This window comes from Myxine glutinosa, chromosome 3, assembly GCF_964187855.1.
Source record: "Myxine glutinosa chromosome 3, kmMyxGlut1.1, whole genome shotgun sequence".
NCBI classification, from domain to species: Eukaryota; Metazoa; Chordata; class Myxini; order Myxiniformes; family Myxinidae; genus Myxine; species Myxine glutinosa.
The window spans coordinates 119,245,582-119,264,902 of record NC_136263.1 but is presented as its reverse complement, the minus strand read 5'-3'; the positions used below and the strand labels follow the sequence as shown (position 1 = coordinate 119,264,902).

The following is a 19,321-nucleotide window of genomic DNA, read 5'->3' as shown; positions in this document are numbered from 1 at the left end:
AAACGGTCACGGATGGTCACTTGAACCTTCAATGGTCACTTCATAGCACAGCTGTTGAACAGCAGTTTTGACTGTCAGTGATTAGCCAAGGGGTACGGGATGATTTTATTGAGCTGCACGTGATGTCTTGATATTGGCTTTAAAAAGGCCAGTGCAAAATGGGCATTTCAATCAACATGCCACGATTGTCAATGGATCAACGGCAGCGTGCCCTGGGCATGCTGCAAGGCGGACTGAGCAACCGTGAGGTGGCACGTCGCCTTGGCTGTTCACACCAGACGATATCGGCCCTGGTGGACAGAGACACCCTCCACAACTCTGCAGATGACAGACCTCGATCAGGGAGGCCAAGAGTCACCACTGCAAGGCAGGACAGGCAGATGGTCCGAAGTCACCTGCGGGATCGATTCCGTCCAGCATCCCGCACTGCGGCAGAAACTCCGGGGCGTGCAAACCCACGGATCTCCAATGATACTGCACGAAGACGACTGTATGACTATGGCCTGACTGCCAGAAGACCATACAGAGGCCCCGTGATGACGGCTGCCCATCGCCGCAACTGACAGAGATGGTGCCAGCAGCATCAGCGGTGGACATTGGCGCAGTGGAATGAGGTCGCTTTCAGCGATGAGTCAAGGTTCTGTGTGAACAGTCCTGATGGGCGTGAGCATGTCTGGAGAAGAACTGGCGAGCGATATGCCGATTGTTGCGTGCGTCAAGCCAACAGGTGGGGTGGCCCAAGTGTGATGGTGTGGGCGCCATATCAGGCCGGTACAGGATGCCACTGGTGGTTGTGGATGAGAATCTTAACGCCCAGCGGTATGTGGATAACATCCTGCGACCTCATCTGCTGCCATTCCTGCTAGACCACCCAGAACTGAGAACCTTTCAGCATGACAACGCTCGTCCCCATGCTGCTCGCTTTACCACTGCATTTCTCCAAGGCGAGAACATCAACACCATGCAGTGGCCTGCGCTCTCCCCTGACCTGAATCCCATAGAGCACCTGTGAGATGAGCTTGGGAGACGCGTAGTTGGCAGGGCCAGGACACGGGCAGAGCTGCTTTAGACATTGAGGACTGAGTGGGACAGAATCCAGCAGCAATCCATCCAAAGACTGGTAGGCAGTATACGCCGATGATGCACTCACTGCCTGTATCCAAAACAATGGTGGCCACACACGCTATTGAAAGGGGACTGACATTGCACACTGTGCTGTTCTGTACTGTAGAACAAACTGATGAGATGGTGTATCTTGGTCAAAAACTTGACATGTCATCAATAAAATGCCAATGTTTCAATTAGCAATTGTTGGTTTGTTTTATTTTTAACTGTTACAATTTTATTACATTTCAAACAAGTGGTAAGTTTCTTTTGTGTTTTCGGTCTTTTTGAAGTTGGTCAAAATGGTCAAATTTTTCGGTCAAAATGCCCATTTTGCACTGGCCTTTATAAAGCCAATATCAAGACATCACGTGCAGCTCATTAAAATCATCCCGTACCCCTTGGCTAATCACTGACAGTCAAAACGGCTGTTCAAAAGCTGTGCTATGAAGTGACCATTGAAGGTTCAAGTGACCATCCGTGACCGTTTTGTCTGACAGTGAGGACACTATTGTCCACAAATAAGTTCACACATTTACTACACGCAGTGTTATTGTTGATATTTAAAGGTTTCAAAGGTGGTAAGTTTCTTTTGCATTTTCGGTCTTTTTGAAGTTGGTCAAAATGGTCAAATTTTTCGGTCAAAATGCCCATTTTGCACTGGCCTTTTTAAAGCCAATATCAAGACATCACGTGCAGCTCATTAAAATCATCCTGTACCCCTTGGCTAATCACTGACAGTCAAAACGGCTGTTCAACAGCTGTGCTATGAAGTGACCATTGAAGGTTCAAGTGACCATCCGTGACCGTTTTGTCTGACAGTGAGGACACGATTGTCCGCAAATAAGTTCACACATTTACTACACGCAGTGTTATTGTTGATATTTAAAGGTTTCAAAGGTGGTAAGTTTCTTTTGCGTTTCAGTATATATATATATATATATACAGTGAAACCTTGACTTACGAGTTTAATTCGTTCTGTGACCGAGCTCGTAACTCAATTTGCTCGTTTCTCAAATTAAATTTCCCCATTAAAATGAATTGAAATGCTATTAATCCGTTCCAGCCCCCCAAAAACCACACCAATTTTTTTTGAAATATATATATATAAATATCTCGCGCTTTATATTTCACCTGTATGCAGCATACAAGTTGGCAGGATGGCCTGGACTGGAGGTACGCACACTTGACTCTAAATTGTCCAGCCTGGGTTTGAATCCCGACCCAGCTATAACCTGTCATGTCGGTGTTTCACACGCAGGGTGATTCATCAATGTGTGTACCGCTAAACTGGGCGCCCCGTTTGCGTCCCATTAGTTGATGGATGTTAAGGATCTCACCGTGTCTTCCACAAAGAGAAGGCGAGCTATCGCCGGCACTCTGAACAAGTTGTGGCCTGGCATGCTCTTCTCCTCTGCCGTTATATACGTCCTCCTCGGCATCTTTTTCCAGAAGAGCCCTGTCTCGTCACAGTTGAAGATTTGCTGGGGGATGTATCCTTCGGCTTCTATCAGTTCGGCAAAAGTTATCATAAAATCTTCAGCTGCCTTCACATCCGAGCTTGCTGCCTCACCATGCCTGACGACGGAGTGAATGCCGGTCCTCTTCTTAAAATTATCAAACCATCCCCGACTGCCTTTGAATGACTCTTGCGATGCCTCGTCCGTTGATGTTCCCGCCGTCTGCTGCACCAAATCCCCGTAAATGTCTCGTGCCTTCTCACAGATGATGCTCTCGGTCACGGTATCTCCTGCGAGCTGCTTCTCCGTCAACCACACAAACAACAACTTCTCCATCTCTTCATGGACAGAGGTCCGGAGCTTTGAAATAATCTTAACGCCCTTGGCTGGCGTTATAGCCTTTATCGACTCCTTCTGCTTCAAAATCGTACATATCGTAGAAGTACTACGATCGTACTGCCTCGCCAAGTCGACAACACGCACACCTCGCTCATGTTTTTCGACGATTACGTGTTTTATATCCAAGCTCGCTCGCTCGTAACTCAGATCTCGGCTCGCATTACAAAGCAAAAAACCGACCGAGCGACGGCTCGTATCTAGGAAAACTCGTAAGTTGGTGCACTCGTAAGTCAAGGTTTCACTGTATATATAATTATATATATATATATATATATATATATAAAAATATGAATATATGTATATGTCAAAAGTTTTACATCTAATTTGGATTTTCATATATATTGTTAGGTTTGTAGGGGGTAGGCAATACCTTAGTCCAGGTAGAATGCAAAGGTAGTGTGCTCTGACCCCGACTGAAGAAGAAGAAACCCCATGTAATAAGTGGGAAATTTGTGTAGACTATGTTGGGTAAGCTTGTATCTTTGTTCCCATGAGAGAGGTGGGGTTTGTTAATTAGCGAGGGATTAATGGTAAATCCCCTGTGTGTAATTGCCTTTTTTATCTTTTCCTGTATTCCTTATGACACTGCACCACACACATAATAATAAATCGCCCATTAAATACACTAATTAAACAACCAACATGAAACCAGGCATCAAACACTGCCGCTAGTGCCGCAGCCACTGCATCACCACCTCAATCAGGAAGGGCCGTGGAGCCACGCCCGAAGAACAGTAATTGGTCCGGAATCTGGGTCAAGTAAGGATGGCTAAGATGGGACTCGCTGATGGGAGCGGAGACGGATACGTCGTGAGATGACGTCAGAGCCTTGACTATAAAGGAACGCTCGACCGACATTTGCTTCTTCTCGTTCTGGATCCCATAGCAAACGGTCGCTTATTACCCTCGCCTGAGGAGAGGGTATTGCATTTGAGTCCGTTTATCTGTTTGTCTGTCTGTTTGTTTGTTTATTTGTCTGTTTTTTCCGCACAGAATAAATATGATTTTCTCTGCAACCGCTGATCCGATTGACAGGAAATTTTCACCGTGGTGCATCTCCACCTGTAGAATTTTTTAATGATAATTATGACGTCATAGGTCACATGGTTCGGCCGCTATCTTGGAAAAACCGAAAAACTTTGCACCTCGATATCTCCGAAAGCGCTGAACAGAAAAAATTGAGACATGGCTCATTGTAAAGAACTCTCCATGTGGAATAACATCTGTGAATGATGATGTCATAGGTGCCTCCATTAGGACGTCATAATTTGACAGGTACAAAACGTCATCCGATCAAGATGAAATTTCTTGAGCATAATCTAGGAATAAATAGGTGGAGAAAAAAAATGATGTCATCGGTCACGTGGTTCGGCCGCCATATTTGTTTTACACAAAAGCCTTAAAAACCACTAAAAATACATCCTGGCGAGGGTTTGGAATCTCTGATTGCTCATTACTTGTTGCTCTTGTGCAAGGAAGATTTTCACCACGAACAGTCGTGTCCTGACATTTTGTCTCTTTCGTCTTCTTTCGCTTTCCTCGTGGCTTTCTCTCTTGTGTTGGGGTGCTCCAGAGGAGGGACGTTCTTAAAGAACGAGGAGATATACGGTGCGCTCTTGAGTGAGGGACATTCATTGGGAGCAGCCACGATTTTGTATCTCTCGGTTGCTGGATCCGATGGTGAACGGTCGTGTTCCGACATCTTCATCGTGATTCAGTTCTTGGCCCCCTCCTCTTCATCCTTTACCTGTCCCCCCTCGGTCACTTAATCCGCCGTCATGGTCTCCAATTCCACTGCTTCGCCGATGACATCCAGCTTTTCATCTCTACCAAGTCCGTCTCCACCGACACCCACTCTATCCTGACAAACTGCATCTCTGAAATAAAATCCTGGCTTCAAATCAACTTCCTCAAACTTAACTGTGATAAATCTGAAATAATCATCATTGGCCCAAAAACGCTCACAAAATCCACCCATAACTTTGCCCTCAACATCGACGGTATCCCAGTATCCACCTCCCCTCACATCCGGAATCTTGGCGTCATCTTTGACCAAACCCTCTCCTTCGACAAATGCACAAAACAGATCACAAAGACAGCCTTCTTTCACCTGAAAAACATTGCCCGTCTCCGCTCATCCCTCTCCTCCACGGCTGCAGAAACCCTCATCCACGCCTTCATCACCCCCCGTCTGGACTACTGCAATAGCCTCCTCTATGGTTCACCCTCAACAATCACCAATAAACTCCAATACATTCAGAACTCCGCTGCCCGTCTACTCACCCATTCCCGGACCTGTGACCACATCACCCCCGTCCTTTACAAGCTTCACTGGCTCCCCATCTCCGAGAATCCAGTACAAAATCCTCCTCTTGACCTACAAAGCCCTCCATAACCTGGCCCCATCCTACCTGGTTGACCTCCTCTCCAGACACACTCCCACCCGCAACCTCCGCTCTGCCGGTACCAACCTCCTGACCCCCCCCCCCCCCCATCTGGACCAAATTCAGATCCTGGGGGGACAGGGCCTTCTCCATCGCTGCTCCCACCCTCTGGAACTCACTACCTCACACCATCAGAGACTCCTCCTCACTCACCACATTCAAAACATCACTCAAGACCCACCTGTTCAGCACTGCATTCAACATTCAACCCACAGCATTTAACCCCTGACTATCACTTCTCCTTCTCCCTCCTTTTGCTTTAAATATTTCCCTATTGATTCTTGTCTTTTTGCAATTGTTGTTTTCATGTTTTGTTATGCATTATGTTTTGCACTCTGTCAAAGCGCCTTTGGGCTTCATGAAAAGCGCTATACAAAATAAATGAATTGTTATTATTATTATTGTGAGGAGGAACTGCAGACCGAGAACTGTGGTTTCCCATGCAAGGACGACAAAGACGAGCGCGGCTGGGTGAATGAGGGTGCGCGTGGCCTAGTTCGCGCCCACAGAGTGCAGCCTGTGGGTTTCACGCGCAAGGACGTAGAGGCCATGGATGATTTTTGACGATTCATGATGAGGTTCAAGAGCTGCTCAGAGCTAAGTGCCACACAAACACGTATTTATTTTCAGTTATGTTTCCCTTTGTCTGTAATTGGGTCTATATGGGAGTGCTCCAATTAGGAATATAGTTTTATCATGCATTATTTTGTGACCGGCATTTAAAGCTTGTTTGGTCATCTGTGTGACCCTGCGGTGTTCACCAGAGGGTAGTCACACGGCAATATATACATATATATATATATATCTATATATATAAAACACAGTTTGTGTGTGTGTGTGTGTGTGTGTGTGTGTGTGTGTGTGTGTGTGTGTGTGTGTGTGTGTGTAATGTTACCGGTAGACTCCTAAACGGAGAGGCTCACGTACTTGATATTTGGCACAGACATGGCCATTGAGCCTGGGACGAACATGGCCGACCTAAAAATTGATTTCATAATATTTTTTAACCATATTTTTACCTCAGCGCATTTCAGCGAGGACTTTATGCACGGAATCTGACCGGTCGCAGAGCAGCGCGCTGATTCGCTCAGAGCGATCACGTGATGTTCCTTGCCGCCATTAACTCAGTTACGTGTTCACACGTATTTCAGAGCGAAAAGCAATTGCCTTTTTTTCACATTTCAGCGACGAACATTGCCATTCACACCACATAGGTTTTTTTCCCTTTCATCTTTAGAATTAGATCCATATTTTTTGCCTTAACGTAGCGCATTATGGCTCTCTCGAGCTCGAGTTAGCCAATCACCTGGGAGCATGAGGCCACGTTTTTTTTTTTTTTTTTTTTTTTGTATACAAGGTCGAGGCTCGTGAAAGAGCGAACATTAATCACACAGAAAGACAAACCGACACATAAAACATATAACATAGGGAGCGGTAGACAAGATGGGGAGAGAGGGGGAAGGACACAAACACAACATTTGAGAGCAGGGACCGAGAGACATGGAGACATCGAGAGATCTGAGAGAGGGCGAGGGCTTTGGGGGGGGGCGTGGGAAGGGGGCGGTGGGAGAGGTATAAAACATATGGACACTGCCAGGACTTCCAGGAAAGAAGTTGGAATTTCAAACAAGGTGGATCTGGGGTGAATTAGCGGGGGTAGAAAAGATCAAGGTTTTGGATGGGGGAAGATAAGAGATGGTGGTGAACAGCTGTTTTAAAGACCTGGAGGGAGGAGTGGGATTGAAGGGAGTGAGGGAGTTTGTTCCAGAGGCGGGAGAAAAGAGGAATGAAAGAGTGAAGGTGAGCAGAGAGCCGAGATTTCGGCAGTTTAACCATCAGAGGGTTGCTGGCAGATCTTGTGCGACCTGTAGGAATATTTGGGGGACAGAGCACAGAGAGAGCTGGGGGTGCAAGGCCGGAGAGGAGTCGGTAGAAGACAGAAAGACAACCTACCTGCCTGCGGTGAGTGAGTGAAAGGCCCTCAGAGATAGCTTCATCGCGGGAGATTCCAATAATTCTGAAAGCTTTGGTTTCAACAGCGTGAAGCCGAGCTAGGTGTGAGGCAGGAGCACCGGCCCATAGGGGAGAACAGTATTCCATTGAGCTGCGGATGAAAGCCTTGTATGTGGTGAGGAGCTCAGGTGTGCCGAGGAAGGACTTCGCACGACGGAGGATGCCCAGTCGGCGACTGGCTTTGGAGGCCAGCTTGGAAATGTGGTTTTCCCAAGAAAGATCATGGCAGATAGTGAGACCCAAAATCTTGAGCGACAGAACTTCTTGGAGAGGATTGTTGAGAAAGTAGATGGGAGGGTTGTCCAGTCGATCTTTTCGGAGAGACATAGTAAGAGTGTGAGATTTGTCAGGATTGAAAGACATGTTCCACTTGTTTGACCAGTCTGTGATTTTGTCCAGGTCTTCAGAGAGTGAGGAGGCAGCAGACTGCCGATCTGAGGGAAGAGGAATGGAGCGGCAGAGAGTGGAGTCATCAGCAAAGAGATAGAGAGGATTTTCGAGAGAGTCAGAGAGATCATTGATGAAGACCAGAAAAAGCACGGGGCCCAGAACACTGCCTTGGGGAACTCCAGCCTGAACAGGAAGAGGAGATGAGAGAAACCCATTCAGGGCCACACGTTGACGACGACTAGAGAGGAAGTCCGCCAGCCATGCGTGGAGATTTCCATGGATACCAAAGGAGGAGAGTTTGGTGAGCAGAGCGGGGTGCCAGACCGTGTCGAAGGCACGTGATATGTCGAGGGAGACAGCTCTAATTTCCTGTTTGGCATTGAGGACCTCCATCCATTGTTGAGACAGCAGAAGCAGCATGTCCAGAGTAGAGTGACCTGGTCTGAAACCAAATTGATGATCAGAGATCAAGCCATTGGAGAAGAGGAAAGATTTCATATCCGAAGCAATGATGGATTCCATGACTTTGCTGATAATTGGGAGAAGGCTGATTGGTCTGTAGTTGCTAGGATCTGTTTTTGCACCTTTTTTGTGCAAAGCGGTGATGTTGGCTGATTTCCAAGCAGATGGCAGTTGACCTTGAGCAAAAGAGAGGGTGAAGAGAACAGAGAGAGGGTGAGATAGAGCAGCAGAGCAGGATTTTAGGACCCGTGGGCTGATGCCGTCGGGTCCAGTTGCAGAATCAGAGTCGAGGGTTGACAGAAACTTTTCCACCTTGTCAGGAGGAAAGGACACGGAGTCCAGGAGCAGCAGGGTACGACTGGGTATGGTGGGTACAGAGAGGGATGGGTTTGGGACACAAGATTTAGAGGCAAACACAGAGTTGAGGCATTCAGCTTTTTCACGTGCGGAGTCAGCTGTGTAGCCGTTTGAGGTAAGGGAGGGGATGGAGGGGGAACAAACACCAGAAACGGATTTGACCAGACGCCACCAGGATTTGGAAGAGGGAGACAGATAAGAGAGTTCGGTCTTGAGAATGGAGAGATATTGTTTCCTGGCTCTCCTGAGGGTGGACACACACTTGTTTCGGGCTTTGTGAAAGGAAATGAGATTTCCTTCTGTTGGATTTGCTTTCCAGGAGACGAAGGCAAGTTGTTTCTGGGCAACAGCCTCACCACAAGATTCCGTGTACCATGGACGGGAGGAAGGGTATGACAACTGAAACGCCCACGACGTTGGCCACGCCCACGACAGGACGCAGAGTTGCAATCCATTGCTCAGAGCGATCACGTGATGTTCCTTGCCGCGGGATTGCGTTTTTTCACATTTGAGCGAGGAACATTGCCATTCACAGCACATAGGTTTTTTTTTTTTCATCTTCAGATCCATATTTTTTTCCATAATATAGCGCATTATGGCTCTCTCGAGCTCGAGTTAGCCAATCACCTGGGAGCATGAGGCCACGTTGGCCACGCCCACGACACAATGCAGGGTAGCAACCGTGCGTTTGCGTAGTTTCTTACCACGTGTAAACGTGGTATTTTGTCTACGCGTATTTTGAATTTGGTATTTTGAATTTGTCTACGAGTGAGTGACTGGAAGACTGACTGTGATAAAGGCAATGGCACCGAAGAAAAGAAATTTGTCACGTTCAACCTCCCGAGCAAGGAAAATCGCTGATCGGAGACTCCATGAAGCCATTGAAGGTACTTTTCACCATCGACAAGCCAATCAAGAACGTGTCTCTAGATTCAGACAGCGAGAGACAGAAGATGAGACAGAGGCACGTCTAAACGCCAATCAACAATGTCTGGCGAGGGCCAGACAGCGAGAGACAGAAGATGAGACAGAGGCACGTCTGAACGCTAATCAACAACGTGTGGCAAGGGCCAGACAGTGAGAGACAGAAGATGAGACAGAGGCACGTCGAAACGCCAATCAACAAAGTGCAGGGAGAGGGGGAGGGGAGGAGAGGGGGGAGGGGGAGGGATGGGAGAGGAGAGGGGTGGGAGGAGGGTGGGGGAGGGGAGAAGAGGGGGGGAGGGGAGAAGAGTGGGGGAAGGGAGAAGAGGGGGGGGAGGAGAGAAGAGGGGAGAAGAGGGGGGGGAGGAGAGAAGAGGGGAGAAGAGGGGGGGGAGGAGAGAAGAGGGGAGAAGAGGGGGGGAGGAGAGAAGGGGGGAGGAGAGAAGAGGGGGGAGGAGAGAAGAGGGGGGAGGGGGAGGGGAGGAGAAGGGGGGAGGGGGAGGGGAGAAGGGGGGAGGGGGAGGAGAAGGGGGGAGGGGGAGGAGAGTATGTATGTATGTATGTATGTATGTATGTATGTATGTATGTATGTATGTATGTATGTATGTGTATATATATATCTATATATATATATATATATATATATATATATATATATATATATAGATATATATATATATATATATATATATATATATATATATATATATATATATACGGTATATATATATATATATACATACATACATACATACATACATATACACATACAGGGTGTCCCATAAGTCTGGTACCATAGGGAAAAATAAGTGATTCTTTTATTTTTTATTTTTCTTGCAGGTATCCATGATGTTGCTGAGTATGAAGGAAGAATGCATCCAGGTAATCCTGCTCGTAGGAAAGCTGAGTCATAGGATAGTCGCTGAGGAATTCAATAGATTGCATCTGTACCCCGCGCCAATTACACACAGCTGTGTCGGCAAACTAGTAGCAATGTTCAGGGAAATGGGTTCCAAAGGGAGATAAACCATGCAGTGGACCTCTGAGGACATCCATGAACAACCACACAGCTACTACCATCCTCGCTCATTTCACGAAAAGCCCCAAAAGGTATCTTCGGTGGTTGTCCACTGAGAAAGGAGTGTCGAAGATCACACCACATTGATCAAGCACACAAATGGCATCCTTACAAACTTCAAATCCTGCAGAAATTAAGTGAAGATGATCCGGTCCGACAGATGGAATTTTGTGAATGGGCTACAGAACAATGTGCTCAAAATTCCGATTTCCCATCCACCATTCTGTTCAGTGACGAGGCTGCTTTTTACGCAAATGGTGTGGTGAACCGACAGAACACGCGCTACTGGTTGCAAAACAACCCTCACTGGTTTACTGCTTCAAAGGAACAAGGTGCTGCTCGTATGATGGTGTGGTGTGGCATTTGGAAAGACCACATCATAGGCCTCTTCATTTTTGATGGCACAGTCACAGATGCCTACTTGCGTATGCTCAACGAGGAAGCATTCCCCAGTGTCTTGAACACAGATGGGGATTTCCCAACATACAGGAGGATGGCACTCCTGCCCATTACAGCATCTGCATAAGAGAGTGGCTGAACTGGCAATTTCCTGTTCATTGGATAGGACCTCGAGGGCCTGTGGAGTGGCCGGCGAGGAGCCCCGATCTCAACCCATTGGATTTTTATCTCTGGGGTCACTTGAAGGCGTAGGTCTATGCAGAAAAAATTCAGAGTGCTGCACATTTGCATGAGCGCATCAGCGATGCATGTAACACCATCACTCCTGACACCATTCACCGTGTGACTGCCGACTGGATATATCATCTGCATTTTTGTATCAATAATAATGGTGGACACATTGAACACCTGTGAATACAAGTCGTTTTCATCATTTTGCCCTATGGTTCCAGACTGATGGGACACCCTGTATATATCATGCAGTGAGCAGGTGAGAGCTAAAATGAGAAAAAGTTACAAAAGAGGAATATATGGGGAGAACTTGAAAAGGTGAGAGAAAAGGGAAAGATTGTTTCACAGATTGCAGTAAGGGAAGGGGGAATGGAGAAGGATGTACCCAGTATACAAGGGAAAGGAGTGAGTGAAAGATTCACTGTTTTTGTGTCGATGACATCAATGACATCAACCATTTACATGTTTAACTCAACGTCTGTGAAAATGTTAGATAGGAAGTTCTGATTTTCACCAAGTCGTATATTGATAGTTCCAAAATATATACCTTTTACCTTTGGGATGTACCTTTGGGATTTTGGCTGCTTCGATAGCGGAAAAATATTGTGGAACATGTTTAGTCTTTGTTCCCCCAGTTTCCTGCACTTGTCTCAATCCCCACTGCACATTGACTTATATCTCTGTTATTCATCGTGTGAGGTCTGCCTCATGCACAACGTAGCCAGGATTTGCTATTTGTGCTGACTACTTCAATGGCCTCTTAAGACTCAACAAAATATGTCTTTCTTGAAAATATTTTTGACAATTAGTCAACCAAAGATCCCATTACAAAATTAATTATAATAAATACTCGTATGATGCAAATGCCAATTTATTTGTTTATACCAGGCTATTTGACCCATGGTAGACCAAAATGTTGCAGGCGTTTTTCCCTTATACTGCTTTGTCAGCTCAATGTCCAGAGTACAGTCTTATTCCAAAGCCTCTGGACTCGAAAAGCAAAAACCCAGTTATGATGTTGACTATGTAAAAATTGTTGGACTGGCTGGGCCCGAGAAGTAAGCACACTCACCTCTAAGCTATATAACCCAGGTTTGAATCTCGACCCAGCTATAAACGATATTCTGGTGTTTCACAGGCAGGGTCATTCATCAATGTGCACCGTCCCTAGGATGGATGTTAAGTGGGTGTCCTGTCTGCCAGCATTTGTTGGTGGACGTTAAGTAAAGATCCCACGGTGTCCTTCATAAAGAGTACGCAAACAATCGCTGACACCATGGCCAAAAATTCCATAAACTCCCACTCAAATCTCACGTTCTCCCTGTCCTAACGGAATGAAGTGCAAAAGGGTCAACCCCAAAGGTGTTGCTATGCCTCTTAGCTGGGCATGCAGAGTAGCAGTAGTAGTAGTAGTAGTAATAGTAGTAGTAGTAGTATTAGTAGTAGTATTAGTATTAGTAGTAGTATTAGTATTAGTAGTAGTAGTATTAGTAGTAGTATTAGTAGTAGTATTAGTATTAGTATGAGTAGTATTAGTATTAGTATTAGTAGTATTAGTAGTAGTAGTAGTAGTAGTAGCAGCAGCATTAGTAGAAATTAGAGAATAATGAACTCGCCCCCACCACTCCTCCAAAGGTCCCATTAACCTCCGTTGCATCCCCTTGCTTGTATCTCGTTCCGCTTTGATTTCACTCCTCCCTCCTTATTCTCAAATTTCTCCACCTCTATTTTCTACTCTATCCTCCTCCCTTCCTATCCTTATCTCATTTTGCAATTTCTCAAAAATACATCAAAGCCCTTTCATACAGAAGGTCCCAGTCAACTTGTGACCATGAACCCTTGAGACATGGCTTGCAAGTCGGCTGCAAACTGAGATTTGTTCTTATGCACTAACACAAGTATACTTGTAACAATACAAAAGCAAATTACACATATGGATGATTAAATATAACAACAGACACCCTGATTAAAATTAATTAAACTGCTTAAGAATGTTTGAAAAAAAGATCAGCGTTTCTTGAAATTACATTGACATTGTGGACAATATTGTCTGAGCAACTGAGACCTTGTTTGTGGTGGGTAGCTCCATAATGTTGAAGTCCTCCAGGTTGCTTGGTGAGGAGGGTGTGGTGCAGTGAGGGTTGAAACGCATCTGGGCTCGTCGGAGCGGATCTGTCATGGTGGGCTGCATGAAAAAGGGATGGAAAATAGGAGATCAATTGGGTACACGAAAATGAAAACGACTACATTTATCATTTCACAGTCATAAATAGCAGTTTTGTGCCAACTATCTCCTTTCATTCCCTCCTCTCGGTTTGTCTTTTCTCTCCATCAACCTTTCCACAACAGGGGCTAGCAGAGTAGCTTAGAGGTACGCACACGCACCTCTGATCTGTCTAGGCTGGGTTCGAATCCTAACCCAGCTATAAACTGTCCTCCTTGGCATTTATATACATTGATATACAGACATATATATACAGACAAAGTGTTTTGCATGCAGGTTGATGCATCAATGTGCATTTCATCGTCCATTGGCGGGAGGTTAAGCCAGTGGATCCATATGCCAGCACTGGTCGTTGGTGGATGTTGAATATTTAATGGTGTCATTTGTGAAGGATTGGTGAGTTATCAACAGCACCCTGAACAAATTCCAAATTCCAGCACTTTCAGTCAAAAGTCAGGCCTGGCCAACCATTTACTAAAAGAATGGGTCAAAAACTTTACCAGACCAACCCTTCAATAATTAATCTACCAGTATAAAACACAGTGTGCATTTGTACATTTGTCTGTCCCCCATCATAAGAACGATTTGAGTAGGGTTTTAAATGCCAATCTTTCAGCACGACTGTGTGTTCACTACAGTTAAAAGACCAAACGGACTCCGAGGACCCAAATAATTCATAAAACCCTCATTACCCAAACATCCCTGAGGACCCAATACCCAGAGGACCCAAAAGACTCCGAGGACCACGAAGTCCTAGAGAACCCAAAAGACCCCGAGGACTCAAAACACCCAAGGCATCCCATGGACTCAAAAGACCCAAAGCTCACTATGGTCCCAAAAGATGAGTAATTACATGTCTTCTATTGGAATTGTGGACGGTGACTTGCAAACCGTGCCTCAAGGGCGGTGTACAGAAGTTTCTTTTTTATAACAATAAAGACAAGATGCAGGGAGGTGAAATTCGCTGCACATGATGTGCTGCACGAGCAGAGTAAAACGAGTGTTCATTTACATCTGTATGATGTCCAATAAATGAAGAAGATATAAGCACACCTGACGCTATGCTGACGCGAAAGACTTTGACATGCTCACGAGACTGCACCGTCAAAATGAAACGTCCCAGAACATAAATAAAACAAGCATTCTGAGTATTGCGCTGCAATACATGTCCCCTACCGGCAGTCTGTCATCCGGAAAACACCTGTAGGGGACTAATAAGCCCGCAAGGTCGCTCCGTGGAGCAGCCTGCACGTATTGCACTGTGTGGATTATATAATTACCAACTCACGGTCTGAGGTAACTCGGCTAAAAATTATCCGATTTGCACCAAATAAAGTTTATGAATGGTTGCACAGACCCCTACTTCTCACTAAAAGTGGAAACAGAATGTAAATTGGAGTTAAAACAAGGAATATTAACAGCTTTGACTTACCGCACTCCAAATGAAAGTCCGGAAAACTTTTGGGGAAATTCCCAAAGTTCAAAGTGCAATAACTTTGTCAAAAATGATCAAAACGTCGTGAAGTTCGAACTTGATCTGTAACTTATCATGAGGAAACCATGTACCAAGTTTGAAATCATTAGCATTGAGAGTTTAGAAAAAAAAAGTCTGGAAAACTGTTCTTTGCGTGATGGACTGACGGACTGAAGGACTGACAGACAGAGGGACGGCGTGCAAACCTATAGTTCCCTCCGGTGTACACCGGTAGGGGACTAATAAGGCCACATTTGTGCATGTGTTTTAAAATAACGCTTTTTCTTGTTAAGAAACTTGCAGTCAGTCTCCTTCAATATTTTGAATAAAATAACTCCAACCCCTCATTTTTTACCGGCTTTTAAACTAGTGGGGGAATAATTGGGCCCATCAAATAATTAGAAGTAGATAAAATTGGTACAAAAATATATACATGTTTTTAATATAGTATGCATAAAAATGTACACCTCATTACAATTTTTGGACATCTTGGACAATTGAGACCATCTCATTCATATAACTTTTGAAATGCTCCACATACAGTAGTTCTCAGCATATCAGAATGATTGGTTTGAAAATCTGATTGGAGAAAAAGAATTTCCACGATGGATGCAGAAAATCAAGGAATCGGCACATTGTGGTGGCAGAATATCATTTCAAATCTAAGGAAATGAATGGAGTTTCAGGCAGAAGAATAGGGCCAGTGATCTCAACATGAAAAAGGTACATTCAAGACCAAGGATGGTGATCTGGAGCGATAAAACAACAGAAACAAGCGTTACGCCTAGGTCCCCCGTCGGGGAAGTGATGCGAGTTGACAAAGTGGAAGACGCAGAAAACATGCTATGATATGATATTTCGCTCACAAAGTTAAGACATACATGGAGGTGGCCATCTTAGATTTTGACATGGCGACCCAATTTTCAATAGTGTTCTTCCTTATGCCTAAGGCTTTAAAATGGCCTTAAAACGATCATTCATTCTTATGCCTAGATACACCCACACACCAGATTAGAAGTTGGTACTTCGCTTATTTTTCAAGATATTTCGCTCACAAGGTTCAGATATATATATGGTGGTGGCCATCTTGGATTTTGACGTGGTGACCCAATTTTCAATAGCATTCTTCCTTGTGCCTAGATACACCCACACACCAGATTAGAAGTTGGTACTTCGCTTATTTTTCAAGATATTCAGCTCACAAGATTCAGACATACATGGCGGTGGCCATCTTGGATTTTGACGTGGCGAACCAATTTTCAATAGGATTCTTCCTTATGCCTAGATACAGCCACACACCAGATTAGAAGTTGGTACTTCGCTTATTTTTCAAGATATTCTGCTCACAAGATTCAGACATACGTGGCATCAGACATACATGGCGGCAGCCATCTTGGATTTTGACGTGGGTTGCACCCACACACCAAATTCGAATGCGGTCCTTCGCTTACGCACGCCCGCCCGCACGGACCGACGGACGGAAGGACGGACGGACACACGGACGGAGGGGAAAACCATAGTCCCCCTTTCGCTCCGCGGTGCGACGGGGGACAAAAATGTATTCCTCAGACCTGACAAGATACTGCATCAAAACAGGCCTTCAGGCATGATAGGTGCCACACTTCATTAATAGTCAGTGTTATTATAATTAGTCAAAGGTGGTAACCGCATGATGCCATACCGCAGTCAGCGTGGAGATGATCTGAGGAGCAGACAATAGTAGATAGCAAACAATATTGCAAGAGATGGCAGGAGGAATGTTCAAGGAAAGAACACACAATTTCAATTCTCCATTAGCTCTGGCGAAAGACTCAGCTGAACTCGGAGCCTTTTGGCGGAGTACGCTTGTTTTATTTCCTTACTCCATTATTTCGCATCCAAAGATCAAGATGGAAACATGGCAGAATGACCAAGAAGCAAATGATGCATTGAGCAATCACAATGCCTCCAGCAATAAGCTGATTGGACAGATTTAGTACTCGGAGAAATATTGACACAAATTGCACCATGCATTTCCAGTTTGTGGCTTGTAACAGAAGACAAACAATGTATGTCTGTCATTTTCACCTACGACATGTCGCAGATCGACAAGAGCTTTGTGTTGCTGTTGATGTTGGGGTTCTTGCTGGGGGTCGATTTTTGAAATGTGCACTGATTGGTCGGACCACACCCATGCCTGTCGCTTGATTCCACCCACCAAAGCACCAAAATGAAATGATATGGTCGCTATCTTAGTTTTTCTGGTGGGCCTAATACATTACACCTGTAAGCCGCTGCTGATTATACACTGTCTGGGTTTGTGACAATTATTATACACTACCCGTAAACAAAGAAAAATCGAATCATATGTCGAATAATATTAAGGTTTAAACATGTACATCAAAACACACGGCACATCAGAATGCACGGTGAGGTGTCGAGTTAATTTTTAATAGCGCATTAAATGCATTTCCCGATCACGCTGTTAATCTCTTAACAGTGCTTTAAATGCGTGTTTCCCAATCAGCCCGTTACCAGATTTTGTCGCAGTTTGTGACCACAGCACGGTCATTCCTGTTTGTTATAAATTAGTTACTTTTTTTTTTTTTACCAATACTGCATAAGAGTATTTTTCACATTGGATGAGGCTGATGGTGGCCTTTTTATATGGTCATTACAAAGACACATAGGGAAGAGAAAAAGGGTAGAGAAAAGGGGATGGGGAGGGGAGGAGAGAAGAATGACAAAAACATTTGGTGTCCTCATGTTTACAGCTTCTGCTCTGATTCTGGGAGGTCATCCGTTCAAGCCCCAGCTGAGTCAAACAAAAGACTTCAAAAAATGGTACATGCTGCTTCCTTGAATGAGGCTCATCATTTTATCAGGATAAGGCATCCACACATATATATATATATATATATATATATATATATATATATATTATATATATACAGACTTGGCATTTAATATGGAATATTTTTTTGTGGGGGTGAACTTACTTTTCAAGATGACTTAGAACCAAAAGTTCATTGGAATTATGTTGAAATTATTCTAGATTTTGTTAATGTGACCTTCAAAAGAAACAAAAACCACATTTGACATTTCGAAACAAATAAATTGATCCTTGAAAGTGATGTAAACTGATATCGAACTCAATTCATGGACAGTACTGTGTTAAACTTCTGTGCGTTTTCCAGAAGTATCTCTTTATTTTGCACATTGGCCAAATTTTTTTTTAACAAAAACAAAAGTTAAATGACGACTGGGATTACGGACAGTAAAATTACAGTTCAGTACTTCGTGTAACCCCCACGAGCATTCAGGAGAGCATGTACACGTTGAGGCATGCTGTTCACGAGATTTGCCAAGGTTTGGACAGGAATCGCTTGCCATGCAGTGACAATAGCCTGCTGCAATTCATGCACAGAGGTCGGCTGCTGGTCCAAGTGGTCGATTTGACGCATTAATTCTGCCCACAAGTTCTCTATCGGATTCATATCCGGGGACATGGCAGGCCACTCCATATGCTCTACACCACGGTCAGCAAGAAAGTGTTGGATCATGCGAGCATGATGAGGCCGTACATTGTCATCTTGGAAGACAAAGTTTCCTCGAAAGGCTGCACAAGCAAATGGAAGCAATGTTTCTTCCAGAATGGCCCTGTACTTGAACTGGTTCAGGTTTCCATTCAGAACAACCAGACCGTCAGTTTTGCCCCCTGCATGAAAAGCAGCCCAAACGGTCACCCCACCACCTCCAGCTTGGACTCTTGGCACTATACAATCTTTGTTGTAGGCTTCATGCACTTGTCTACGCACTCGGACGCGGCCATATTGACGATAGACCAGAAATCTAGACTCGTCACTGAAGATCACGTGATTCCAGTGTCCTGGCTGCCATTGACGGTGCTCTCTGGCCCACTGCAATCGGCGCTGGCGGTGTTGTCTGGTCAGGCGTGGCTTTCTCAGGGGACGCCTTGCACGATAGCCTGCTTGAACCAGTCGTTGGTTGACTAGCCTTCTGGATACAGGCACATTTGTCAGTTGCTGCCACTCAGCCCTAAGCCGATTAGCTGACTTGGTACGGCCATTGCGGACGAACTGGTGCAGCTGGCGATCATCCCTCCTTGTGGTTCTGCGGGGACGTCCTGGCCTCGGTATTGGAGTCGGGACACCCCTCTGAGCATTTCGTTTCAGGATCTATGACACCTGACCTTGAGTGATGCCATACTGCCGAGCAATAGCACGCTGTTTCATGCCGTAATTTCGGAAAGCCACCACTCCATGACAAACAGCATTGTCGAGTTGACGGACCATCTCCAGAGGAAGCGGCAATAACTTTTGGAGACGTGCAGCAGTTGTTTTCCACTAACACAGACCGCAA

General features: G+C 45.1%; 1 protein-coding gene across 4 annotated transcripts in view; it reads right to left on the bottom strand.

The window, feature by feature from the left end:
- The window catches only part of LOC137424174 (DENN domain-containing protein 2C), a 207,001-nt gene that overhangs the window by 73,452 nt on the left and 114,228 nt on the right, over positions 1 to 19,321 (bottom strand). For all 4 annotated transcript variants that reach the window (XM_078774498.1, XM_078774499.1, XM_078774500.1 and 1 more), the window contains exon 7: positions 13,327 to 13,446. In XM_078774498.1, the coding sequence (XP_078630624.1) occupies positions 13,327 to 13,446 (120 nt within the window). The remainder of the gene's footprint in view (positions 1 to 13,326; positions 13,447 to 19,321) is intronic.